This window comes from Chenopodium album, chromosome 5, assembly GCF_948465745.1.
Source record: "Chenopodium album chromosome 5, dcCheAlbu1.1, whole genome shotgun sequence".
In the NCBI taxonomy this organism is placed as follows: domain Eukaryota; kingdom Viridiplantae; phylum Streptophyta; class Magnoliopsida; order Caryophyllales; family Amaranthaceae; genus Chenopodium; species Chenopodium album.
Window position 1 is genome coordinate 10,201,722 of NC_137838.1, and position 26,674 is coordinate 10,228,395.

At 30.8% G+C, this 26,674-nt stretch overlaps 4 protein-coding genes across 4 annotated transcripts; all 4 read right to left on the minus strand.

Annotated features, from left to right (window-relative positions):
* Nucleotides 1-756: 756 nt before the first annotated feature.
* Nucleotides 757-3,159, minus strand: LOC145632565 (B3 domain-containing protein REM9-like). Its single transcript, XM_081684931.1, has 4 exons — nt 3,079-3,159; nt 2,549-2,906; nt 1,138-1,262; nt 757-1,011 (listed from the first exon to the last, which is right to left on the minus strand). The coding sequence occupies exons 1-4, from the start codon at nt 3,157-3,159 to the stop codon at nt 757-759; spliced, it is 819 nt and encodes a 272-aa protein (XP_081541057.1).
* A 3,113-nt stretch (nt 3,160-6,272) lies between these two features.
* On the minus strand, nt 6,273-8,146 carry LOC145632567 (B3 domain-containing protein REM8-like). Its single transcript, XM_081684932.1, has 5 exons — nt 7,777-8,146; nt 7,329-7,441; nt 7,225-7,238; nt 6,837-7,113; nt 6,273-6,383 (listed from the first exon to the last, which is right to left on the minus strand). Exons 1-5 carry the CDS (start codon nt 8,144-8,146, stop codon nt 6,273-6,275), a joined length of 885 nt encoding a protein of 294 aa, XP_081541058.1.
* Nucleotides 8,147-17,236: 9,090 nt separating this feature from the next.
* Nucleotides 17,237-19,130, minus strand: LOC145632568 (endochitinase A2-like). The gene is made up of 3 exons (XM_081684933.1): nt 18,659-19,130; nt 18,231-18,381; nt 17,237-17,945 (listed from the first exon to the last, which is right to left on the minus strand). The coding sequence occupies exons 1-3, from the start codon at nt 19,128-19,130 to the stop codon at nt 17,534-17,536; spliced, it is 1,035 nt and encodes a 344-aa protein (XP_081541059.1). The 3' UTR covers nt 17,237-17,533.
* Nucleotides 19,131-20,253: 1,123 nt separating this feature from the next.
* On the minus strand, nt 20,254-21,896 carry LOC145632569 (putative inactive chitinase-like protein LaCIC). The gene is made up of 3 exons (XM_081684934.1): nt 21,425-21,896; nt 20,843-20,993; nt 20,254-20,665 (listed from the first exon to the last, which is right to left on the minus strand). The coding sequence occupies exons 1-3, from the start codon at nt 21,894-21,896 to the stop codon at nt 20,254-20,256; spliced, it is 1,035 nt and encodes a 344-aa protein (XP_081541060.1).
* Nucleotides 21,897-26,674: the final 4,778 nt, after the last annotated feature.

Below are 26,674 nucleotides of genomic sequence, written 5' to 3' on the forward strand. Positions count from 1 at the left end.
CTTTATATTGATTCTTTTTGTGCACAATTTGTTAGATAAACAACATATGTAAATACCAAATTATGTGTCAAAAAAAAAAAAAAAAACCAAATTCATTTATATAACAAGATATGTAGGCATGAAGCAAATACTTCGTTCACAAAATGTCGATTGAGTTGGTCTAATCCATTAATACATATTAACATACTACAATTTGCAAAATGTAACGTTAATTATTGTCTACATTAACTGATAAGGGACTTGAAAAATCATGCAAAATATCACCATCAACTTAATTATTGCTGCAAAAGGAACTAATTGATCAACTCTTCTCTGCAATTAAATTGAGCCCCATTAATTATCTGCACACCATCAACTCAATTTAACTCTGCAAAATGCAATAAATTGTTGTAATGCGTTAGCTTACGTACATAATACAACCCCTCTACCTCAATTTTACTACTATTATTAGAACCAAAAAGGGTAATGTTATACGTAGCCCTAAGGGCTATATATAAGCATTAAATATACTCTTGAAAATTGTACTCCGTATAAAATTAGAAATTCTGACAAAAACATGCGTAAATCAGTATTAGTGTTTTGATGATTTTTTTAACTTTTTACGATTTTCAAGTGTAAATTTAATGCTTATATATAGCCCTAAGGGATATGTTTAACATTTTCCTATTTTATAATTTTAATAATATGATATGAATAATCACGTACAATATAACATGTATGTACATATAATATTTACGTAAATGTAATGCTTGGATATTAAGAGTTGAGTGACTTACTATAGAAATTTATTTTTGGAAAATCTCCGGAGGCAATAAGCTCAAAGACGATAAGATCACCAGGTTTTAGGTCATTAACAACGAGAAACTCTTGTGGCCTTCCGATGTAAACACTAGAACCACGCTTATGGTGCCTCAATGGAAGTAGCCATTCTTTTCCTTTTTGATCTATTACTGTAATGTTGCACCATTTATTTGCTAGGTCGTGTTTCCTAGCAAATTCCATGGGAATAGGCTACAAAATATGAACATTATATAAAAATAAAACATATGTATTGTTGTACGAATAATTGGCAAAATTTAAATACGTAGTACTAGTTAATATTTCCTCCGTTTGAATTTAATAGAAGTATATGCTTACCAATCCTCCCCAGCTAAACCAATATGGCTTCACAACGTTGTGGCAGTACGGATATCCCCTTGATTTGAAGATAATTTTCGATGATGAATTGACCTTGACGTGATCTTTTACTGCCTTTTTCAACCCTTCAATATATTGGTCATTAAGCACAAAATAATTTAATCGCATCATTATTTCACTAATCTATATCTATATCTATACTAATCTATTAAAAGACAATCTAAAAAACGTTCACGTGTCACATAACCCCCCTTCATTACGCCACGTCACCCACTCATCTACTTATTATGTCCATACGTTTCTCATTTTAATAACACCCAACCTCTAATTCTAAACTACAAGAATTGAACACCCAACCTCTAATTCTAAAACTAAGGGCTTGTTTCGATTGACTGAACTGAACTGTATTGAACAAAACTGGACTGAAAATAATCTAAAGAGAACAGGCTCTAAGTATCTTATTACAAAGCTATTTGATTTTTCATGCAATTTTTGAATATAAATTATTAATATGTTGTAAATGACAATATGAATAACAAATTTAATTACAAGAAATTTGAATCATAAATTACAACACATATTAATTATTAGTTCCATATAATAATCCGATTTGGGACATCTTCGGGCTCAAAAACTAGTTTATTTGTTAAATTATTACTATGATTTTGGACATGTCAAAAAATTATTGAGTTAATTGTCAAATTTTGAAATGGAAAATTTACCGAAGAGTAGTATTAAAGTTATTAATTGTCAAATTTTGAAAATTCGCATTTGTATGGAGTAATATTTATAAGGCAAAAGCTAACGAACGCTCCGGGGGCGTTAGATAAGCTAGATAAAAGTAGAAAGATTAAATTAAAATGAACATTAATTACGCTGATCGACGCGTGATTTTGTCATGCTTTTCCAAATTAATACCATTTTAGGCAATATTTTAAATGTTTATCCAACGCCCCGGGGGCATTCGTTGGCAAGAGCCTATTTATAATATGGAGTATATTTTTGCAATACATACTTAAATTTACCATGTATGCAAAGAGTCAAAGACACAACTTATGTATACTATGCATTGGTATGGAATAACTTTGTTTTTGTAAGTTGTGTCATACGGAGTATGAAATAAACAAACATTTTACTACATCTTTTTCTTCATTAAAGACTTTATTATCTACAATTATCAATGAAATAAGAATATTTCCTCAGTTCTTTTTGTCTATTAAATATTTACAATTATGAATGAGTAAAATTAGTTGATATTATGCTACGGAGTAATATACATTGCGACAAATTAAATAAAATCATAACTAAATATATCGTCTCTTACATTTAAATTATTTTATAATTAAATTAAAGTGATTAGATGGAGTTTATGTGAATAGTACTTATCAACTAGAAAAATGAAGTAACTGACCTTTCTCAATTTTGCAAGAGCCCTTCTTAGATGAAATGTTTGAGCTAGAAGATCTCACATTTTCTGTAGTCGGATTATTCAAACCAGGAAACGGACGCTCACAACAAGAAGAATCGAAGACGAAAACGTCGAAAACCAAGTTTTGATGATGCTTAAACACCAAGAAATCACCAATTTGTAAACCATGATCCTTACAAAATTTCTCCCATCCATTTTTAAAATTCAACTTATCATCAAAATAACACACTTTTACCATCCATAAATTATCCTTAACTTTATAGTTTCTTAATATAGCAATCTTTTCATCAGCCTCTTCAATGTCTTCTCCTAGATACTTGTTGAAGGACTTCGGAATTGCCTGTCCATCCAATATTATAGTTAATTCATACTACGTATGTAATTACGTATACAATTAATTAATTAATTAATTAAACGTTTGTTCATCAACAAATATATATAGCTTAATTATATTAATGTTTAAAGGAAGAGAGATTAAGATAATTAAAAGAAATTAAATTAGATTGACTTACGAAATTAGAATGGAAACCCGGCAAAAGAGGCTTGAAAAAATGGGAGTTGATGAGAGAAAACTTCTTAGAGGAACCCTCCATTTTTAAGACTATAAAGGGTAAGGTTACCTTTGGTTTAAGGGTTTCCTTAAATAGAAAATAATGGGGTCTTGTATAAATGCATTTTATATTTCCAAAACTAGTATAATTGCACTCATTGTTTTATCCAAATACAGTCGCGCATTGACTTTGCTAGATTTATTATACGAGTAATGTCTACTTTAATTGATGTGTAGTGTAAACCATAAAGTTCCTCGCTATTTATTTATTTATTTATTTATTTTTATTTTTTTTGAGGGGAAAGTTAATCGCTATTTTTGTTCCTGCAAGGATCCGACAACCCGGTTTCAAAGTCCAAAGCCCGAGTATGCAACCCGTTAAGCTCCTATCGGCCAGAAGAGAACCTACACAGGGAGAAAGGATTGGCTAGCTCCGGGATGATCCGGGGATAACCACTCCGATGACAAAGTCAGAAAGTGTTTAAGAAAGAGAAATAAGAGAGAGGAAGAGATTAAGAGAGAGAGAAAGATTAAGAGAGAGAGTAATAAATGTTACCTTATTAATGAGGTTTAACCTACTATTTATAATAGTTCCTTATGACAGCCTGACAGGTGGCTTGGTGGCATGCAAGGCTTTCCTCGACAAGTGTTAAGACCACTAGGTGAAAAAAGGCATTTGGCAGCGGTTCAAACCCGGTCTAAGGCACCGGTTTGAACCGCTGCCTATGTGAGGGGTGCCAAAAAAGGGGGCCAAAAAGGCGTCGGTTCAAACCGGTGCCAAAAATCGAAATTGGCACCGGTTAACCGGTGCCAAAAAGGCCCACAAAAAAATATTTCAAAGTTTTTGGCACCGGTTAACCGGTGCCAAAAACCCCCCAATAATCAATTTTTTTTTTTAAATTAAATAAACTAGAATTAAATGAGAATATCAAATATGAATCGAACATCACAATCAATATAATTCAATCTATTCAATATATATATATGATAAAAAAAAATTACAGTATAGATCAATAAAAAAATTACAGTATATAAATCAAAATAAAAAAATTACAACATATAAATAAATAAATAAAATTACAATATAAATCACAAAAAAAAAAAAAAATTACAACTTCACAATATACTTGTATCTTGATTCTTCAATTTAAGATCTAAATCCATATACCTGCACCAATTAAAACAACCAAAATGAATCGATTAACATGATTTAGCTGCGAAAAAAAAAAAAAAAAAAAAAAAACCCCAGAAAATCGGAAAAAAAAAAAAGAAAAGAAAATCAGTTTAAAACCTAGAAAAAAAACCCAGAACATCAAAATCAAAAAATAAAAATATATAAAAAAAACTCAGAAAAAAAAACCGATTAAAATAAAAATTAAAATCGAAAATCAAAAGAAAAAAAACCCAGAGAATAAAAAAATTTCGAGAGAAAAAACCCAGAAATTAAAAAAAAATCGAATTAAAATAAGTTTAAAAATCGATTAACCAAACCAGAAAATTGAAAATCACTTAAAAAAACAAATTAAAATCGATAAAAATAACAAATAAATCGATTAAAATAAAACAAAATTCGAAAATCAATTAAAACCCAGAAAATAAAAAATAAATCGAATTAAAATCAAGAAATAATACCCTAACCTTGCTCATGCATGTGTTCGTGGTGGATTAAACCAAAAAAAATTCGAAGAAACCCATAAAAAATTTCGAAGACACTCATAAAATCAATTAAACCCAAAATTAACTTCGAACAAACCCAAATCAACTTGTATTAACCCAAAATAATCAATTTCGAACAAATCCATAAAAAAAAAACACCCAAAAACGCATGCATTAACCCAAAATCGATTATTGTATCCGAAAATTAACCCAGAAATCGAAAAACAAAATCAAAATCGAAAAAAAAAACAATCGAAATCGAAAAAAAAAAACCCAGAAATAGAAAAAAAAATCAAGATCGAAATCAAAAAAATTAACCCAGAATAACCCACAAATCGAAAACACCCATAAATCAAAATAGTTGAAATCGAAAGAAAAATTGAAATTGAAAGAAAAATCAAAAGCCCAGAAAAAAAATTGAAATCTTAAAAAAAAAAAAAAAAAAAAAACCGAGAAATCGATAAAAAAAAAATGCAATCAAAATTGATGGAAAGAAGGGTTTGAAAGAGAACGAGAAAGGGATTGAAAGAGAACGAGAAAGAGATTGAAAGAGGAGATGAGAATGAGAGCAGATGAAAGAGAAAGGGATGAGAGAGAAAGGATGAGCGGCGAACAGAGAGTGTTTTGTGAGTGAATTAGCTTTAGGGTTTGAGACTTAGAGTGGTATATAACCTTATATATAAATGGAATAAAAAAAAAGCCGTTTTTTTTTAAAAAAAGGATTGGCACCGGTTCAAACCGGTGCCCTTTGTATTTTTGGCACCGGTTTGGTCTGAACCGGTGCCATTTCTCTTTGTCTAAAAACCCGCCCATTTTTAGGCCAATTTTTGGCACCGGTTTGGCCTGAACCGGTGCCATTTGGGGGTTGCCTTTTAGTATTTTTCTACTAGTGGACGTTGCTGCCACGTGCCGAGTTCCGACAAGCCGATATGTCTGCTTTATGAAACATATCAGCCCATTTGACAATCATACAAGGTCCATATATATCCGCATTTTCTGAGATATCGGCCCGTTTTATATATCCCCCCATACAATTTTGTATTGCGTAAACTTGGCCATTTTTTTAATATGGTAATTAAGAGCTTATTTGGTTGCACATTTGTACTAATATTATACTAGAGTGGCTAATGCGCATGATGCACGTCATGATGTCAGCACGTGTTATAACTTGCTTTGTTTGGGGAGCTCTTTTGATTTGAACTTAAGTCACACTGTTCTTCAGTATTCAAAAGAAGTGGCAATTAACATTAATGAGGATAAATAAGTAACTAAATATTTTAGAGGGTATAATTATCCAAACACTATTTATAAGAGTTATCTCATACAGAGTACTTTACAAAATGTAGGGATAAGTAATGAAAAATCCTAAATGCTTAGGTCTATTCTTGTTTAATTAACATTAAATTATAACACTTCGTACATCTTAAGTGGGAGTCTATAACATAGATTTAAAGAAATTTAAATTGACAAACGTAAAACATACTATTATTATCAATTATTTCAAGAACAAGAGTGATGAGCATGAGTACTACTTGAAATTTCCCATTCACCATATTCAAGTACACGGATCGGACCGTCTTTAGCAGAACATGTAATGTCATCATTTCTTCTCTGCATAAGAAAATTAATATGGTATTAATTACCATAACATTATCTGTCAACCATCAAAGTTAATATAGCTCCTTGGTGTTTTCGTGTCAAAAAAAAAAAAAATAAAAAAAAAAAAAAAATACAGAAATTTATTCAATATAAGTATCAAGTATTGATTGTGCTAAAATGTGTTCGCTAACTTGAAACCATCATACGTAATCAAATTTGCTAAACTTGTAATAACTCTTAATTTCCAAATATAAAATTTTCCTAACTTTACTTTTTATTAAAGAATAAAAAGTATATTGTATAACGATAACCAAACACAATTTTAAAGATATGGTCTGATCTAATCTAGTCTAGAGACTTTAATCTTGTCTAAACTAGTCATCTTTATAATTTTTTTTTTCGTATTTAATTAAATAAGTTAAATTAAACATTGTCTAGATAATCCGGATAAAGAATATAATGTACGTAAAACTTACTCGTACTGTAAAACCTCATAACAGGCCTTTCACCGGAGTGTATGAGTTCAAAAATAACAGCATCGCCAGTGTTGAGGCCATTAGCTTTACGGAATGCATTCCAACTACCAATGTATGTACTACAATTTCCTTTTCTGTAATGTCTTAATAGCATTTTCCAAGAATGCCCTTTCTCGTCAATTAGTTCCATTTCACACCATCTTTTACTCAAACCATTCTTCTCTGCAAACTCCCTAGGAAGAGGCTGCGTGCAAAGATTCAAAGGCCTAAGTCACGGATGGTTTTTAAAAATAATTTACTACTATCAAACGGAAAACTCTACCGATAAATAAAAATTTACATTTGAGTAAAAAGAAAGAGTTGTATGAAGTACTTACCATCTTGTGTGAACCTGGTCCATATGTTATAACACTATAACAGTACGACAATAAAGATGGCTAGATGGCTTGAAAGTAGAATACAAAAATGAGAAAGTACTGACCATCTCGTGTGCACCTGGTCCATATGTCATAATAGTACGACAATAAGGATAGCTAGATGGCTTGAAAGTAGAATTCTCATCTTCTCTCATCTTTATTTCCCCTTTATCTTCCACTTTTAAAAAGGAAAAAAAAATTATCAACAATATAATTATCTTTGTCAGATTTGTATTCGTAACAACAAAATATATATATATATATAAGCTCATATCATAATTTAAGAGAAATTACAAATTTTAATGTATACTTAGTACTAAACCAATATATAAGATCATAGATTAACCAGATTTACGTACATAGAACACCTTAAATTACTTGTATTATTCAATACTCACATGTTGGGTAACACCACCTAAACAATATTTTCATAGCAATTATTTTTTAAATTTTTTGTACGTACTCTTGTATACAATACATAAAACTACTTACAAATAAAAATAAATCACTAACCTTTCAACATTTTCTTGGTGATTCTTAGACTTTTGATCTTTTTAGGGTTTTTTGAAGCTTCGATTTTTAACCTTGACTCTAATAAAATCGGAAGATCGCGCTCACAAGCAGTATGATCAAAGATGTAAACATCAAAAATGAAGTTACCTTGATGCCTAAACACCAAGAAATCACCAACATGAAGATCACATTCTTTGCAAAATTTCTCCCATCCATCTTTGAAATGTGGTCTAATATCACCACTTGATGTTACTAGCTTAACGTCCCAACTTCGGCCTTTTTTATCCCTTAATTTAGCCTTCTTTTCATCGTTTTTCTCTAGCTTTTTTCTTCCCAATTTTGTAAGAAATGATTTTGGAATTGACTGCATAAGTTTATCACATTATAAATTAACATGGTTAGGAAAACGTATTTAACTTTAAAAAACATATTAAGAAAAATAATGCAATTGTGTTAGTAATTTTTTTTTTTTTTATATAATTATTGTTTTTATTCTTGTAAAATTAATTAGTGGTCAAGGATGCAACTAACATTAATGATGATTTTTTTTTTCTACTTTGATAAGAAAATAAAGATTAACATAATTTCAAATTTACATACATAGATATAAATTAAATCACCACAATTTATAAAAAATTAATCAATGAAATGAAAAAAAATAATAAAAAAAAGAGTGAGAAATGAAAAACTTACAAAATTGTAGGGAAAATCAGGAAGGAGGGGTTGGAAAAAGTGGGGTTTTTTAGGGCGGTGGAATATTCTCATGGTGGAGTCTTTTTTTTTTTTTAACCTTTTTTCTTGCAATATTAAAGAAAACTTGATTGGTTTCTAACTTCTAAATGGTTAAATGGTTCAATCTTATTTTATGGAGTAATGTACGAATTAGTTGTACCTTTCTTTAGTTATTTAAACCAAGATGAATGTAAATTTACCACAATTGAACTACTATTGTACTATATGTAATAAATTCAACTAGTGAGAACTTTCATGGCATGATAAATTTCTACTGATTTTCTGAACGAGGAATAGAATTAGATTTAATATTTGTAGGGATGTCAACTAAATTAATTAATTAAATCAATTATAATTCTATTATATTATCAAATTATATCAAATGTAATTATGTATATAAATGTGAAGAAAAATTAATCAAGTTGTTCCAGTAAGGTGTTTACACTGTAAGTACTCACTTTTGTATAGTGTTTGGTTGTCAATTGTTATTTTATTAGATCATTTGATAGGATCATAGTGGCTTGTGAGGAACAAAATTTATAAATATTGGTGGAGTCATTCTTAAAATAGTAGTGTAAAAAGTATTTCGAAATAGATGAAAAGGAAAATTTTACATAATTTCTCAAAAAAAAAAAAAAAAACATAATTTTGTTTATCTATATGAAGAAAGTAATTAATTAGAATGATATACCCAGAAAATCTTGCGTGGACCTGGTCCACAATAACATTAGTATGGACCCAAGGTTTATACACACGTAACTAGCAGTCTGGCATTATATTCAACATAGTGACCTCTAATTTTAATATATAGTAACCTTATTTTTTAACATAATAACCTTTTTTAAAACTTTTGTGACCTTTAATGTTATTATGAATTTAAAGTATGACATTTATTGAATAGTGACCTAATTTTAACAAAGTGATTATTATTATTCGTATTGAACATTATATTAAAATAGTCATTAAAAAAATTAACCTCTTATAGCTTTTATAATGTCACACTAACTTTTATTTCAACCTAATAACTTTTATTTTAATATAGTAGTCGTTAAAAAACTTTTTCTCTCTTCTCTGATTCTCTCTCCTCTCTCCTCTCTCTTCTAGGGTTTTAATTTTCTTGGCCGTTTAGGCCGGAAATAGTCTAATTTCTTCGGAAATTAGATTATTTCCGACCCTTTTTCTTTAATTCAATTTAGTTTTTTGTTTTGTTTTACGATTTGGTTTATTTGTTTGTTTTGTTCTCTCCATCTGTGAGAGTTTTTCCCAATTTTCTGGGTTTTTCCCAATTTTCTGGGATTTTGATTCTCATCTATGGATGAGAATTTTATTTTTAGGGTTCTTATAATAATTGGGAAGGTGATTTGGATTCCTATGGGTCTGGGATTTGTCATCAACCGGTCGATCAAAACATCAGCGCAGATTGCGGAGGTCTCAACTTGGAAAGATGCAAAGACATCGAAAATCATTGCTCGCGTCAAGCTTGAAGCGATGGAGTATGAGCTATGCCAAATATGCAAATTAGTTATGATTTTGATTGTAAAAGTTATGATATTTTCTCTAAATCTGTGGTTTACAGATCCTTGTCATTGTAGATGCCGTATGACTTTTATTTAATGATATTATTCTTCCCGTTCAAAAAAAAAATATAGTAGTCTTTTTTTATAAATAAAACAATCATATTGTCTCTGCCTCTCTGGTCCACAATAAATTAGTGTGAAACAGATTCATTTAAGAATTTGTATTATATACCTGTATAAAAAAATAAATAAATAAAAGAATACCAGACTAAAATATGTATAAATGTTAACATTTTTTTATTAAAAAAAAAAAAAAAAAAAAAAAAAAAAAAAAAAAAAAAAAACCTTATAAGTTGAAATTTAGATTAAATTCATTTAGTCATGCAAGCACATTGAGTATGGAAAATGGGATCAATAGATCATTAATTACTCTAACTATTATAGGTCATCAATAGATCTGGTTATCATTAACTATTTCATAGTATATAGTAACTATAATTGCATTTAAAGAACCTGGCTCATTCAAGTCTCAACCATAATAAGATCGAAAACAAATCGATATCCAATTTAGATTTAAAATATCAAAGAAAAATTAACAAATCGCTTAAAAAATCTAATATGAGTGTCCTTAAGTTAAGATATATACACCATGCTGGGTAAAATTGTAAGAGAGTGAAATATAACACGTGGAAATTGAATATCTTTCCTAAGTTGGTATTAATTTTTGAATTGCTTAACAAAATCACATAAATAGAGTTTTTTTTTTTTTTTTTTTTTTGAAATAGTCTAATAAATGTTATATTTTCATTTGATTTTTTTTATTATATAAAAAGAAAAGAAAAAGAAAGAAAAAAAAATATTTACCCCTTATACTCCCCCAAAGACTCCTAACATTACGATTTACCCCATTATTTGTTTTATACAGATTCTCATTTAATATAAAATTATGGATAACTTCCAAAATTTTATACCAAAATTGTTTATGATTCAAATTTAGTAACCATAAGGAAAACATATTTTAAAACGATTTAAATATACTACGTATGAATAATATAAATTTGTAAGTTGTAGGTTGAATTCATGTAAATTATTAATTTGCAAATAATTTCATGTAATTTTTTTGTTTTTATGTTATAACTGAATATGTTTGAACATTGTATTTTTACATATATATAGTGAATCAGTGACTTTATTTTAAGGTATGCGTAAAATTTTTAGTCCGGTCTAAATCAGAATATGTATCAAATATTGTATCAAATATTGTTGTACGATTATCAACCACTTTCAAAGCATCAATTATATTCTTAATTTGTATATATAATTTAAAATATACAAATCATATATTATATTCTAAATAAAATTGACAAATCAATTATTACGTTCTGCAGGTCACACTTTAATGTGCTCTCCACCGTAAAATGTGAAGAGCGGACGTCGAACAAGTGCTGCATATTCTCACTATAGACAACAAGGTAGGCTCACCCCTCGGATTAAAGCTATAACAAAATTAAAATATATGTTACTAAAAACTAACTATTGATTTCATTATTCATTTTTCGTTTATAAAAAAAAGTCTATTGATAAACAAAATAATAAAAAAAATTGACAAATTATTTTTAAATAAGTTATATTAACAACAAAAAATTCAGTATTTTTCAAAACAAGAAATGTCGAATATCAAACATGATTAATAAATAAAGAATAACAACTAAACTAAATAATTAAAGAAATATAAGTAAAAGAATTCTACTTTTGTATTAATAGAATAAGTAAAAATGGTATATAAAACTTTAACTTTATAAATTTAAACACATAAAAGTAATCACAAAAGTCAATACTTGAATTTATATTATTTTGAACCCTAGAATTACATGGAATGATATGAAATTATTGTAAACAAAATTATTTTGTTTAAAATTGTTTGGAATAAATTTTCAATTTTTCAACAAATTTATTTTGTGTTATGAGTTAATGAACTTAAATGATATAAACCAATTTGATTTGTCAATTACTATTCCTAAAAAAGCACCTTGTTTGGGACAATTCACAGGTATTAATAAAGTTAATTTAAAAAAGAAATGTATATTAAAAAGGTAAATTTACATGAGATTTGCAAAAAAATAGATTAAGTAAAAGTTGTCTTAATATTACTTTTGTGTACTATTATATTTGTAGTGGTACTTCTTTTCGTCCTATGTTGTTGAATATTTGCCACCAAAATAACTATCACCTGTCACTTTTATGCATGTAGTGGTACTTTTTGTCATCATATTTAGCAGCTATGCGCTGAGGGTTAATCCAACTTTTGAGAACGCAGAGAGTACTATCTATACATATACTAAAGTAATCCCTGGATTGGACATTTGGCAAATTTTTGTGAAAAAAATTCCCTCCAAAATGCTACTTATTATATATATATATATATATATATATATATATATATATATATATATATATATATATATATATATATGCAACACATAAAAATTTTAAAGGGAGATATTAAATAGATTCATCTATACATATACTAAAGTAATCCCTGAATTGGACATTTGGCAAATTTTGTGAAAAAAATTCCCTCCAAAATGTATATATATATATATATATATATATATATATATATATATATATATATATATATATATATATATATATAATAAGTAGCATTTTGGAGGGAATACATAAAAATTTTAAAAAGAGATATTAAATAGATTTATACTTCAAAAAAAAAAAAAAAAATAGGGTTACATAAGTCATTTAATTTCAATTGACTATTATTATTAATAATAAATTTTAGGGAAATTATCAATGGTGTACCCAAGGTTCGGGCTTTTATCAATGGTAAACCTATTTAACTTTTGTTTATCAGCAGTACACCCAAGATTTCACACACTCATCTACAGTAACCCTAACGTTAATCAAACGTTAATGAAACGTTAATTTTGGCTTTTTCGATTTTTTTAACTTGAAAAACTCCCTTCTTTTTTTCCCTCTTCACTTTCCCTCTTTTATTTAAACTAACCCACCCACCCCCTCTAATTGTATATATTGTTTCCCTCCCTCATTTTTTCCCTCTTCACTTTTTTCCTTCTTCACTCGAATTTCCCTCTTTACTTTCTTTTTTTTTTTTTCTTATTTTTTTTTTTAATCTGAATGACTTCTTCTGGCATGGAGTCTTCTAGCAACGGGAATGGTAAGGGTTTGTGGTTCAAATCAGTAAATCAGTTGATTGCAATTGTAAGTTTGTAACCATATTTCAACCATTTAGACAAAATTTCATATGCTACCAAAAACCAAACAATTTTAAGCGAAATTCAAAAATTTAAAGGCTCATATCAACACTTACCTTTAACAATCAACAATGAAGTGCAGAGTTCCCAAGATTTTTGTTCCAAACGCGAGTCAATTTAGACACCTCACAGAAGCATAAACAGAGGAGAGACAGAGAAGGAAGAAGAAGACGAATGATCTTCTAAATTAGGGTGTTTTTAATTTAGGTAGTTGGAGTTTGGAGGGAAAGATTTAATATGTGGGGTAGGGGGCAATTTAGTAATTTAATACCATTTTGATAAAACTAACCTAAAATTAACGTTTGATTAACGTTAGGGTTACTGTAAATGAGTGTGGGAAACCTTGGGTGTAACAATGATAAACCAAAGTTAAGTAGGTGTATCATTGATAAAAGCCCGAATTTTGGGTGTACCATTGATAATTTCCCTAAATTTTATTATTATGAATCCGTGCATTGCACAGGGCTAAAACTAGTAATATCCTTAAAAAAAGTCGTACTATCCTAAAAGCTTAAGGGTGTTGGTACTTACCAAAAATTTCCTCCAATTTGCAATAATATTTGTGCAAATTTAAATTCCTTATGTAAATTTTGTATTTCTATATACTTTTATTACTTTTTCTCTCTACTTTTTTGTATACCCCATCTAAAATTACCTTTTCAATGTACTTTTACTACGGAGTGCTTATTTTAAATTCTTAATTCCTGATGTGAAATTTCACCAAATAGACTATCATTTAGGGACTAAGGGAGTATGAGATCGATAGACAATATTTATTTATTCATTTTAAAAAATGTATTAGAATTGAACTTTTAATTGATTGGGTGTGAACTTTCTGCAAAAAAAAAAAAAAATAAAAAAATAAAAGAAGACCAGAATATGATACACCCGGTCAAAATACAAGAATTATAAAAACGTGGAAAGAACATTGGATACAACTATAAAGTACACAAGAAAAAAAAATCAAAATGGTTCTCTCCTTTATTTGAGGAATTAATTTGTTATATTTATTCCTTGATTTATGAATTAATCTATTATTTACATTCTATATTACTTTTGATAAACAAAATTTCATTTTTTGTTAAGAGAGAGAAATCGAGTTTATATAGCGAGAAATCATGGTAAAATTTAAATTTCGAAGTGATTTAATGTTATTATGGAGTTGATTATATTGTTTCGATCGATTAATGTTTTAATTGAAAGCTATAATTGACGAATTCGTTGTTGAGAAAATATAATCAAAGGTTGCAGATAATGAGTTCTTCAAATTTTTTTTTTTTTTTTTTTTTAATTTGGTGTTGTTTTCAAAGGTTGAAGATGATGTTCTTTATATTGTAATAAATGTTCGTCTTTTATCACTATTTAGTTGGAATAATATATGTTTTTGGAGTTTGATCAATATGTTTTTTTGAGTCTAAACTATATGTTCCTTACGTTACAAATAGTGTTTTTTAAGGTATATAATTTAATTATGTTCTTTATAGTTGTTCTTAAATTTTGAAATTTGAGTTTTTGAAATTTAAAAATGAAATTTTGAATTATATTTGTGTGAATAAAATGGTAAATAGAAGAATTCTTGATAACTGAATATTTTTAATTTAAAAATGATTTGACATTAAATTAATGGCAAAAAACAATTAATAATTATCTTTTACTTTTTAAAAAAAAATTATTCTCATAAATTACTATATTCTTTATATTTCAGTGATATGTTCTTTTTACAAATTCATGATGTTCTTTATAATTTCTTTCAGCTTTAATTCGGGTGTATCATACCCGGGTGTACCACGCGCATAATACACCCAGCCGGGTGTACGACCACCAATTGGAACTAACATAATGAATAATAGCTAACATTTAATTAATTACTCCTTAGAATTCTTAGAACATTAGCAAAAAAAAAAATACACTATCATTCAAAGTTGGTCATCAAATTATTTGACCACCAGCAGGCCAACTACAATGAAATAATAAACAAATAAAAAAAAATAATAATAACAATAACTTCTAGGTACAAGAAAATTTTTCCTATCATCATATCTGAACATATTTATATAATACCTCTGTTACAAGTTATGTGCAACGATTTGACATAAAGCAGAGAGGGAAATGTCTAATTTTTTTTATAAACCATATATGCATAGTTGGTCCATCACAGATTTAAAATCAGTGACCAGCACCTCCATCGCTTGGTCCTGATGCCAATTTTTGGAGCCAAAATGCCAGTTTGCTCTTCGCGCTTTCATATACCGTCGAATGATACACTGATACACCATTGTTGGAGCCATAATCATCCATTAACGGCCTCGCCTCACCCGCTGAACAAAGCATTGAGAGTATAAGAAACACCACCATTGTGATGAACATAGTGATTTTTATTTGCTGGAATTTCATCATTTTTTAGAAATGCTTGATTAATGCTTATTATTGTTGATTATTAAGCTTTTTGTTAAGTTTAAGGATATAGGAGTACATTATTGTCCATATATATAGTGCGAAATTTGTTTGTGCTCTATTTGAATGCACCTAACTTTTCTTGTAGCTTGACCAAAAGTAAATGAATTGATTTTTATGGTTTGAAATTGAATAAGTATTTGTTCTTGCACATTGCATCATTGCTTGTGTTATGTAGTTTTTACTTAGTATTAGGTTTATACTAGTCAAAATTTCTCTTTTATTATGCTACTTTCCCATGTGCCCTTATATCGTCCTACATATTTTAACTTTCCGTTACATTTTACATCGACCAATTAGCTTGTCGATTGTTTGTATAGACTTTTAACGTTATTCCCTCATCTGAAATTCATAGTCATATCCAATTTTGTGCGATAATAGCTATCATTTTTTTTTTTTTGAGGAAACGATTATCAACATTTTACTAATGAACTTCTCGATACAAATTTAGATAGTTTACGAGTAAAGTTTAAATCCATTGTACTAATGATTATTTAATTTGGACAAATCAACTAGTATAAGTTAGTTCTCTCAGTCAACCTTGACTATATGATAAATTGAATAATTAATATTTTCTTAATAAATTTACTATTTTCTACATGTCAATGTCTAAATATTTTAACTAATTAGTTAGCTTCTACGAAGTTTCTACTGGGCTTGAATTCCTGAGATACGAATGTTTTTTATAGTAAGGAGGCTGCGCTTACGGTATTTTTATAATGTAATCGAATTTGGGTTTCTAAGTAAAACTACCATGTTTTTTATGTGAGTCAAATAATTAGACTACTGTAGGACATTTGAATTGGCGTTTGATTTTTATTCCTTTTTACTATTCATCCTTGTATATTATGTTTGAATGGACTCTAATAAGTAGTAGTGGTTCAATGTATAGATAAGTCAAAGTAATTAAGTAAAATTAAAAACATAATCTAAGTTTGGCATTGAATTAGTGAGAGTGACACTTCCATATTTGAGAGTATATTTGTTTAGAGGTGAACTTGCCTTATGGCCCCTAATCTCCTTTCATGCATCCTCGTCAAGGTGTACGTAGCGTTTAGGTTGTTTTGAGCGACGGCCTAGTATATCCATAGCCATAGGAGATAGGGCCATATAACATAGGAGATCTAAGGGTCTGTTCTGATTTACTAACTGAGCTAAACTGAACTGAACCGAACTAAATATTGTATGACATAAGGAAATTAGAAACTGAACTGAACTGATTAGAGCTGAATTGAAGTGAAAATAAGTTGAACTAAACATGCCCTAAGTCATCTAACTTGAGGCTGAAATTTGCCTATAGTATGTATTGTATAAAACCGTTAAAATAAATTACTTTGATTATTCTATCCCTAACTTTTGATATTCCAATATATCTTTAAAAAACCTTCTAAACTCAAACATACTTAGCAATCTATATATATTTGGCCAATTGTTTCAATTTAAAAAAAAAAAAAAAAAAAAAAAAAAAAAAAAAAAAAAAAAAATCGGAGTAAGTAATGAAAGTGCCGCCTTCCAAAATTCATCATAAATAAAGTGGGGTGTACATAAACCCGTTTATTTATTTATTTTAGAAGATTAGTACATCACGAGGTCCGATCCATGAGACCATGACTATTGATTATGCAACATGCAGGCTATGGAGTTTATACACTACCTTATTATATATTGTATGTTGTACATACATATAGATAATGACCTTACTAGTACATACAACATACTCCTTGCATTATTGTACCATAATCAACTTAATGATCGATGATGTAGCTAGGCCGAAAATGCACCTCCACGAGATAGATAATAACCCCAATTAAAAGGTCTTTGATGGTAGCAATCGAGGTTGTCACCATAAGTAACATTAAGAATATCACAGTAACGCTTGTAAAATCCAATACGATTTTCAACTCGTGTATCTGGTGCTGGTATGTTACATTCGAGGCCACCATTGATTATATTTGTGGTTATGCCGTAACCAGGTAGTCGACCTGCATCTTTGTCTGCCTTACTTGGTACCCATTGCCCAGTCATTACGTCGTGGCAAGATGGCTTGGGTGACTGGGGTGTCATCCAGAACCAAATAGCCGTCTTGAATGCAATAATCGGGTCTTTTTCGACTAGATCTGGATCTGAAAGAAGTGGCAAGTTTAGTCCCTCCCCTGCTTGTCCATAATTGTAGTTGCTGCAAATTTTATCCCACAAACAAAGGACATTAATTAGGACACATACGATTTGTGTACCAAAATAAAGACTTTAACACAAGACTAGCTAGTGTAACGGGATTAAATTTTGTTCTAATTGGTCTCTTTTTACACTAATAAGGCTAATTCTTAAATCATTACTAAAATAATTAATAGAATTGTTTGAGGGGACAAACAGACTAAATATTATACGTACCAACAAAAATTAGGGTGCGTTTTCTACACTTAAATGTACTAATTAGAAAGGGTGTGAATGAAATACGTACTAGCTAAGCTGAATAGGTCCACGACCATAGTACTTCTTCCCAGGAACACAAGGCCATTCATTTGGAGCAACACAATAATCGGTTGTGGTTTCTTCTTTAATGAAGCAATATCCCCATGCATACGGTCCGTCTTCTGCAGTTGGCCATCCACCTTGTTTTTACCGTTCACAAATCAATCAATTAGTTACATAATATTGTAACGACCTTTTGTACTATTTTAAATTACTCCGTACTACACTAGTATATATACTATAATGGTACATATGGGTAATAAACTTGTATATGTATGATTAGGTTCGGACAATGTGACAACTAAATATATACAAAGGAGGTAATATTATATGCAACAACTTGTGTGTATAGTATATGCTAAGTGACACGAACACACAATATGATACATAAAAGCAATCACAAGAAGTTGAACAAACCTGTGGTTTCTTGAGAGGTTTGGCCAAAGAAAGCAGCAAGTTCGCGCTTCCTAGTATCAAGGTCCCCTGTATTACAAAACTCGGGAAAATAAGCAGCAGCAGTAATAAAGGCATAGTAAGTATAGAACCCATTCGACTTGCATCGAACATCATTTCGATGCAAAAGCATTTCTTCGAACAACTCTTGAGTGAAAAAATCCGTTATAGGACTAGGTGGCATGGGAGGTGGAGGAGGAGAAGGCGGTGTAGGAGGCGAAGGCTCAGGGCATTGGCTTTGACACTTGCCTTCGCCGCAGTAATCTTGGGTGGTGCCACACCACCCAAAATCACTACAACAATAACCTTCCGTGCAGTTAAACTTGAAATCTACTTGCATTCCACATTGTTCGGCTTTACTTTGGTCTAGTAAGAGGAACAACGTGAAAATTATAACACCAATTATTAGTAAACTCTCTTTAATTTTAGTCGACATTTTTTCTATAATTTCTTGAAATTTTTTGTGTGTTGATGAGAAATTAAGGGGAGAATTCGAGTGAATTTTATAAGGTTGATTGATTACCATGCACAACCATTATCACGTTTTTCACGTGTCCTTTAATTTTGCTTTGTTACATATTTCCTCCGTTTTTTTTACTCGACCCGCTTTGACTTTTACACTATTCATCACCCCTCCTTTGACCGTCTTTTATGAATGATATATAATGAAAAATATATTCATGTGGTATTTTTTGAATTTTTCTCAATAAGTGTTATCATAATATAACTTTTATAATTTTTACTTATGGAGAACTAAAGTTATTGATCGCTAAAGTTTTGTATTGACAAGTGTGATAAAAGAAATAGGTAAAGTAAAAAAGAATAGAGAAAGTAGTATATATTATTTTACGTAAGCTATAGTGTTGAGCCCATGAACAACCCACATGTGAGCATTCTCTTGTCCCACACTAAAACACTAAACACTAAAAGGGGAGCGTAGTGGTAATAAAATCCCACATTGAAAGAATTCAAGAGTTACCACCACTATATAAGGCTAAGGGGCTTCTCCCCTCATTGCCATATGGTTTTGAGGTGGAACCTCCTAGGTCTTGTAAAAGTGGTGGACTTGCACTCTCCCGTGACGGGTGCAGTCCATATGGTTTTGAGGTGGAACCTCCTTGGTCTTGTAAAAGTGGTGGACTTGCACTCTTCCGTGATGGAATTAAAAACTGAATTTCAACGTATGAGAACCAGCGCTTCGTATATACAAAGCTTCAACAATTAAAGAACTAAAATAAGGACAGCCCAGCATTCTAAATGGCAGGATGGTAGTACAGAGCACACAACAAGACAAGAAAAGAGAATAAGGAAATAGGTAGGAAACTTCATCTCATCAACACACCCTTTTATTAATATTTTTACATGGTTAGCATAATATCACGAGGTCCAAGAGGACCAAGACGTACTACGGAGTATTGATATTCGGGAACAAACTACGGAGTTTATGCGTCACTTTATTATATATTGTATGATTTGTATCTAGTACATACAGATTTTGAACGTACTAATACAACATACTCCTAAACCATAATCAACTTAAAGATCGATCGATGATGTAGCTAGGCCGAAAATGCACCTCCACGAGATAGAAAATACCCCCAATTAAAAGGTTTTTGATTGTAGCAATCAAGGTTGTCACCATAAGTAACATTAAGAATATCACAGTAACGCTTGTAATATCCAATACGATTCTCAACTCGTGTATCGGGTGCTGGTATGTTACATTCGAGACCACCATTTATTATATTTATGGTTAACCCGTAACCAGCCACTCGACCAGCAGCTATGTCCGATTGAGTTGGTTCCCATTGCCCGGTTATAACTTTGTGGCAAGATGGCTTGGGTGCCTGGGGTGTCATCCAGAACCATATAGCCGTCTTGAATGCTATGATCGCGTCTTTTTCTACAACATCTGGGTCAGTTAGAAGTGGTAGTTCTAGTCCCTGTCCTGCTTGCCCGTAATTGTAGTTGCTGCAAATTACACCCAAATATAAAAGGACACTTTTATTAGTTTAGTGTAACAAAATAAAGAGTTATAACACAAGGATATTGAAATGGTGTAAATTAATTTAATGGATTTATTTTAGTGAGTAACTATAGATTAACTAGCTAGAATTAGGAAAGTAATTAAGGGTATGAAAAACATACTAGGAAAGCTGAATAGGCCCACGACCATAGTACTTCTTGCCAGCAGCACAAGGCCATTCAGTCGAAGGAACACAATAATCGGTTGTGGTTTCTTCTTTGATGAAGCAATATCCCCATGCATATGGTCCATCCTCTGCTGTTGGCCATCCCCCTTATTTTCATACACAAATCAAATATTTAGTAGATCGATCCATACATATTGGTATAGTCGTATTTTAAAATTGTCACGTACTTTTCAACTTTCATTATAGTGTGATAAGAGTATAAAACACATTTCTAGGCTTCAACCATAAGCTTAAACTTTGGTTGATTTGGTCATCTAACATGATATCAAGATTCAGCGCGACACAAAGGTCACATATTTGAATTTCATCCACCCCTCCTTTTAAAGTGAAATATTAAACTAAGGCAACTTATGTCAAAGGGGTAACATTTTGCACGACAACCATATAAACATGTGAGTACGTGACATGATAAGTCGATAATCATTGGCATAATTAGTGATGATTAAGGGCATATATGATTATATGGTCGTTCATATAGCATAATAATTGAATATGTATAAAGGAATCATAAACAAACCATTGGTTTCTTGAGAAGTCTGGCCAAAGAAAGCAGCAAGTTCGCGCTTCCTAGTATCAACGTCCCCTGTATTACAAAACTCGGGAAAAGAAGTAGCAGCAGTAATAAAAGCATAGTAAGTATAGAACCCGTTAGACTTGCATCGAACATCATTTCGATGTTTAAGCATTTCTTCAAACAAGTCCTCCGAAAATATATCAGTTATAGGACTAGGTGGCATGGGTGGTGGTGGAGGTGGAGGCGGTGTAGGAGGCGAAGGCTCGGGACATTGGCTTTGACAATGTCCTTCACCACAAAAGGCCTCAGTGTTGCCACACCAACCATAATTGCTACAACAATAACCTTGTGTGCAATTAAACTTGTGATCTACTTGTGACCCACATTGTTCGGCTTCACCTTGGTCTAGTAAGAAGACTAAAGTGAAAATTAATAAACATGTTACTAACAAACTCTTATTTAATTTATTTGACATTGTTTCTTTGATTAATTTTGAGATTATTTGAGTTGTTTGTGAAATTAATGGAGGGATTCAAGTGAATTTATAGAAAATTTAGGTGGTACGGATTATATAGTTTAATCACTCCCATGCAATTAAGGCATGCATTATCACATGCATGTTATTTAATTTATTTAGTACTCTTACCAATTTTTTTTTTTACATCAGAGTATTTATATATGATAAAAACAACAACTTAAAGAAAGATATTTATTACACTAATTATAATTTGTCAAAGTTAGTTGTAACTAACTTCTGTGACGTGTCTTCCACTTGCTCAATAGTCAATGCCTCAACAGTATAATGTATATATACATGTATGTACGTCTTCTTTTGTTTTGACACGTAGTGGAACAGCTAACATGTTTTGACATCAACCCCAATGCTTTTTTTAGAGTACCAAGTATCCGATCAAGTAGTTTAATTGATTTAAGATTATGCTGAGAGAAAGGAGTAGTTCAAGTGGTTAGAGTTTCCCTCCCGATTTAGGAGGTCATGTGGTCGATTTTCACTCCCATCCTTGTGGCTCTCTAAACACTAAAAAAAAATTAAGATCATGCTAGCAAGCACTCCTTGAGCTTTAGGTAACTACAGTAATTAAATTATTACCATAAATAGTACTCCTCTATCTACCTTTTGGCTATCAAAAATGAGAGAAAATCTTCTAAACTTCTCTCTCTATATATAAGAACAAACATAGTCATCAATCATCATATGAAATCTAGTTTAATTCTTCTTGGTGAGTATATTATTATATTAATATCTATTTTCTACAATTTTTGCTAGGATAAGATTTAAGACATTTGCAATCAAAAATTTGCATCAATATACGTGAATGAGACTAACATTATGAACTATGGGAATATTAAGCTTGAAATCCATGTTAAAATCATGCGTAGATTGTTATAATTAAGGTTTATTTTACATTAATATTTCCAGTCTTAGTTCTTTTATCTAACACTTCAAAGACGTTTGTTAGTTTTTGTCATCAACTCAAAATTTGGCCATGACTTCTACGTTTAGGGTTTGCGTACATAAAATTATTGCTGGATTATAAATCATATCTAACATTATGTATTAATTAATAAAATACGCAAATACTTTGTACTCCTTAATAAAATGAAACAGATGGAGTACAAAATATTTTTGAGCAAAAAACGGATGGAGTATAAATTAACTTTCCAAACTCATACTGTCATACTCCTCCGATCCTTTCGATAAATATCTCCTAATATCATGTAGAAATTGTTCAATAATAGACCCGGATATACCGTACAACAATGACTATTTGCTCTAATTTTGATAATTGTTTTTCATTTAAACATCAAAGCAAGAGCAAAAACTAACCTTAGATTAGATAAGTGTACGTCGTACGATACACCCGGGTATATAACAATATCATGTCAAACCTAATTCTATTTCTAATACTACCTCCGGTTCAATTTAGTTGCAACAATTTCCATTTTGGGGTGGTTCAAATTACTTGCAACAAATTTTTTTTCCTTATTTGGTAACTTTTGGCCTGTAAAATGACATATATGCCCTTACTTTTTTTCTTAAACACCCTTATTAAATTACAAATCTGATTTTATTAGATTAAACCCCAATCTTAATTAATTAAACTCTTATCCCATTTAACATTCTCTCTCCTCCTCCAACCCCATTTTCATGGTAGCTTCATGGTGTTACGAGCGGCGGGGGTTGCAAATCGATCGGCGTCGTAGGTTTGGTTTTGTGGGTTGCAAAGCGGCAGATTTAGTTTTTGGTTTCAGATCGGTGGGTTGTTCGTGGTTTCAGATCGTGGGTATGGTTTCAGATCGGCGGGTTTGGTTCGTGGTTTCACATCGGCGGGTTTGATTCGTGGGTATGGTTTCGTGGGTAGATTTCGTTGGTTTGGTGGGTTGGTTTCGTTGGTTCGTGGGTGCTGGGTTCGTGGTGGTGGTGGGTCAGCGGGTTGCTGGGTTCATTCGTGGGGTTGTTGGGTTCGTGGGTTAATGGGTTCGGTGGGTGTTGGGTTCGTGGGTTGCTGGGTGCGTGGGGTGGTGGCTGTGGTGGTGCATCGACGGTGTTGGGTTCGGTCTAGGTGGTGGTGGTTGGTTTCAGTTACGCTGGGTGGTGGTGGTGGGTGGTTTGGGTGATGCTTGGTGGTGTCAGGTGGTGGTGGGTTACTGTTTTAATTTAATTAAGGGTTTTTTTTTTTTTTGGTTGGATTAATAGTTAAGCATGTACCCTTATTTTTCCATAATCATGCTTTCAATCTTTTGACTTAGTTTGCGTAAAGTTGTCCTTTGTTGCAACTAAAATGAACCGGAGGTAGTATATGATACATAATTTAATTTTTTTATTATCTCGATAATATCATGACGAGATATTACATTGTCTTTTACGGGATCCTCTTTTACGGTCGCTAAACATAACTAGATACTACGTATATGATATCTTAACAAATACTCGTACATCTATTCAAAAAAAAAAAAAACAAATACTCGTACATGACTAATGGCCTCGAATAATACTTTGGCACATGTAAAAATCTTGGAGATCGAGCCTTGTGACACTAGCTATCAGTTCGCCACAAATTTTGCTAAGCATTTTATATAATTTTTTTTTTCGTAGCTCAAGTTTTGAGAATTAAGATAAATAAATAAGATGATGTTTCCCATGGCAATTAATTAAAATTAAATTATGTTACATATGGAGTACTTGTAATAAAGATGATGTTTCCATTTAACTGAACTGCTATTTGTCGCTCCCATTTTACAGGGGTAACGTTCCCATTTTGACTTGAATGGACAACTATGCCCTTTATGCAATTTGTGTTATAAAAACGACTTTGTTCTCCATTTGGACACATTACATGAAACAATCCCCTCCCATTACGACCTTGCTATCCCGAGCCCCCCAAAATCGGTCCCCACGACCTTAAAACCAAATCGGTCCCCACGACCACCTTAATTTCTTTTATTTAAAAAAAAATTAATCATAAAATTTTCCGACGGGTCTTGGGTCATGGACGGCGAGTGGAACATTCGTACGCCGGAGAATGCGTCGGAACATTCTGTAAGTTTTCTGTTTTTTTTTTTTTCTGGAAATAGGACATCCGCCTAAAATTTCCGGATGTCCTAGGTAGATCCGCCTAAAATTTCCGGATGTACCATGGAACATCCGGAAATTTCAAGCGGAAGTAGGATCCGCCTGAAAAATCCGGATGTTCCATGGTAGATCCGGAAATTTAAGGCGGATCTACCTAGGACATCCGGATATTTTAGGCGGATGTCCCTATTTATTTATTTTTTTTAAAATGTTAATTACGTTAATTTTTTTTTAATGTTAATTAAGTTTTTTTTTTCGTGGTCTTGTGATTGTTGTTGTGATTAAGTATTTGACAATTAATGTAATTATTTTTGTATTAATATGATTATTAGTAATATGATTTTTTTTGTAACATTATTATTATTATTTATATTATTATTTATATTATTATTATTATTATTATTATTATTATTATTATTATTATTATTATTATTATTATTATTATTATTATTATTATAGTTGTTGTTGTTGTTGTTGTTGTTGTTATTGTTGTTGTTGTAGTTGTTATTATTATTGTTGTTGTTGTTGTTGTTGTTGTTGTTGTTGTTATTATTATTATTGTTGTTGTTGATATTCTTATTATTAATTAGTAGAAATCTAATTTTATAAATATTATTATTATTATTATTATTATTATTATTATTATTATTATTATTATTATTATTATTATATTATTATTATTATTATTATTTAGTAATTAATGTTATGGTATTATTGTTTTGTATTTGTTGTTATAATTGTTTACTATTATTTTTAATATTATTATTAATATTGTTATTATTATTATTAGTATTAGTATTGTTATTATTATTATTATTATTAGTATTGTTATTATTATTATTATTATTATTATTATTATTATTATTATTATTATTATTATTATTATTATTATTATTATTATTATTATTATTATGACATAAATCATGTTTTGTTTAATTTGTATAGGATATGGAATCTGAGGAAGGCGGTGACGGTGTGAATTATAGTGGGAATTTTGTCACGGATACGTTTTTTTCCAACATTTGACGATGCAGTTACATGGGCTGATGGTGTTTCCATAAAATTGGGATTTATTTTGGTGAAATCGTCTTATAACAAAACCAGAGATGGTCGTCCGTATCGGTATTTGCGATGTGATCGGTCACGAAGGAGCAAGCCGAGAGATTTGGAGAACGCGATACGGAAGGACACCAAAACCAAAGCTAATGGTTGTCCATTCTACATCAAGATATATTATGAAGTCAACACCGACAGTTGGAAGATCATTGCGAAAAATGATCACACCGGGACACATAACCACCCAATGATTGTGTACCAAGAGGGTCACCGTAAAGTGAGTGGATTGAGTCTGGGTGCAAAACAGGTTGTGCGGGACATGACAAAGTCCAAGGTTGCGCCCCGTAACATCATGTCCACTATTGTCGAGCAATTTCCTGATGATCATCCAAACATCCGACACATTTACAATTGCCGGAATGACTTCAGGATGGAGATGTTCGAAGGAAGAGGAGTTGTTCAGCAATTTTTTCATCTGGCGAGAGAGAGTAAATACATTTACTGGGTCACAAACGATGATCACAACGTTTTGCAACATGCATTTATGGTGCACCCGATCATGGTCAACATACTCCGCACATACCCACATGTCATAGGTATGGATT

Excerpts from the sequence above, each read along its gene's own strand:
- LOC145632569 (XM_081684934.1), bottom strand. The coding sequence starts at position 21,896 with ATGTCAAATAAATTAAATAAGAGTTTGTTAGTAACATGTTTATTAATT. Across the intron at positions 20,994-21,424 it reads GACTTCTCAAGAAACCAATG|GGGGATGGCCAACAGCAGAG; the intron begins GTTTGTTTATGA and ends TATGAAAATAAG. Across the intron at positions 20,666-20,842 it reads GGGCCTATTCAGCTTTCCTA|CAACTACAATTACGGGCAAG; the intron begins GTATGTTTTTCA and ends TGTAATTTGCAG.
- LOC145632568 (XM_081684933.1), bottom strand. The coding sequence starts at position 19,130 with ATGTCGACTAAAATTAAAGAGAGTTTACTAATAATTGGTGTTATAATT. Across the intron at positions 18,382-18,658 it reads AACCTCTCAAGAAACCACAG|GTGGATGGCCAACTGCAGAA; the intron begins GTTTGTTCAACT and ends GGTAAAAACAAG. Across the intron at positions 17,946-18,230 it reads GGACCTATTCAGCTTAGCTA|CAACTACAATTATGGACAAG; the intron begins GTACGTATTTCA and ends TAAAATTTGCAG.
- LOC145632567 (XM_081684932.1), bottom strand. The coding sequence starts at position 8,146 with ATGCAGTCAATTCCAAAATCATTTCTTACAAAATTGGGAAGAAAAAAG. Across the intron at positions 7,442-7,776 it reads CACCAAGAAAATGTTGAAAG|TGGAAGATAAAGGGGAAATA; the intron begins GTTAGTGATTTA and ends CCTTTTTAAAAG. Across the intron at positions 6,384-6,836 it reads ACAGTACGAGTAAGTTTTAC|AGAAGAAATGATGACATTAC; the intron begins GTACATTATATT and ends TTTCTTATGCAG.
- LOC145632565 (XM_081684931.1), bottom strand. The coding sequence starts at position 3,159 with ATGGAGGGTTCCTCTAAGAAGTTTTCTCTCATCAACTCCCATTTTTTC. Across the intron at positions 2,907-3,078 it reads CGGGTTTCCATTCTAATTTC|GCAATTCCGAAGTCCTTCAA; the intron begins GTAAGTCAATCT and ends TTGGATGGACAG. Across the intron at positions 1,263-2,548 it reads CTCTTGCAAAATTGAGAAAG|GGTTGAAAAAGGCAGTAAAA; the intron begins GTCAGTTACTTC and ends AATATATTGAAG.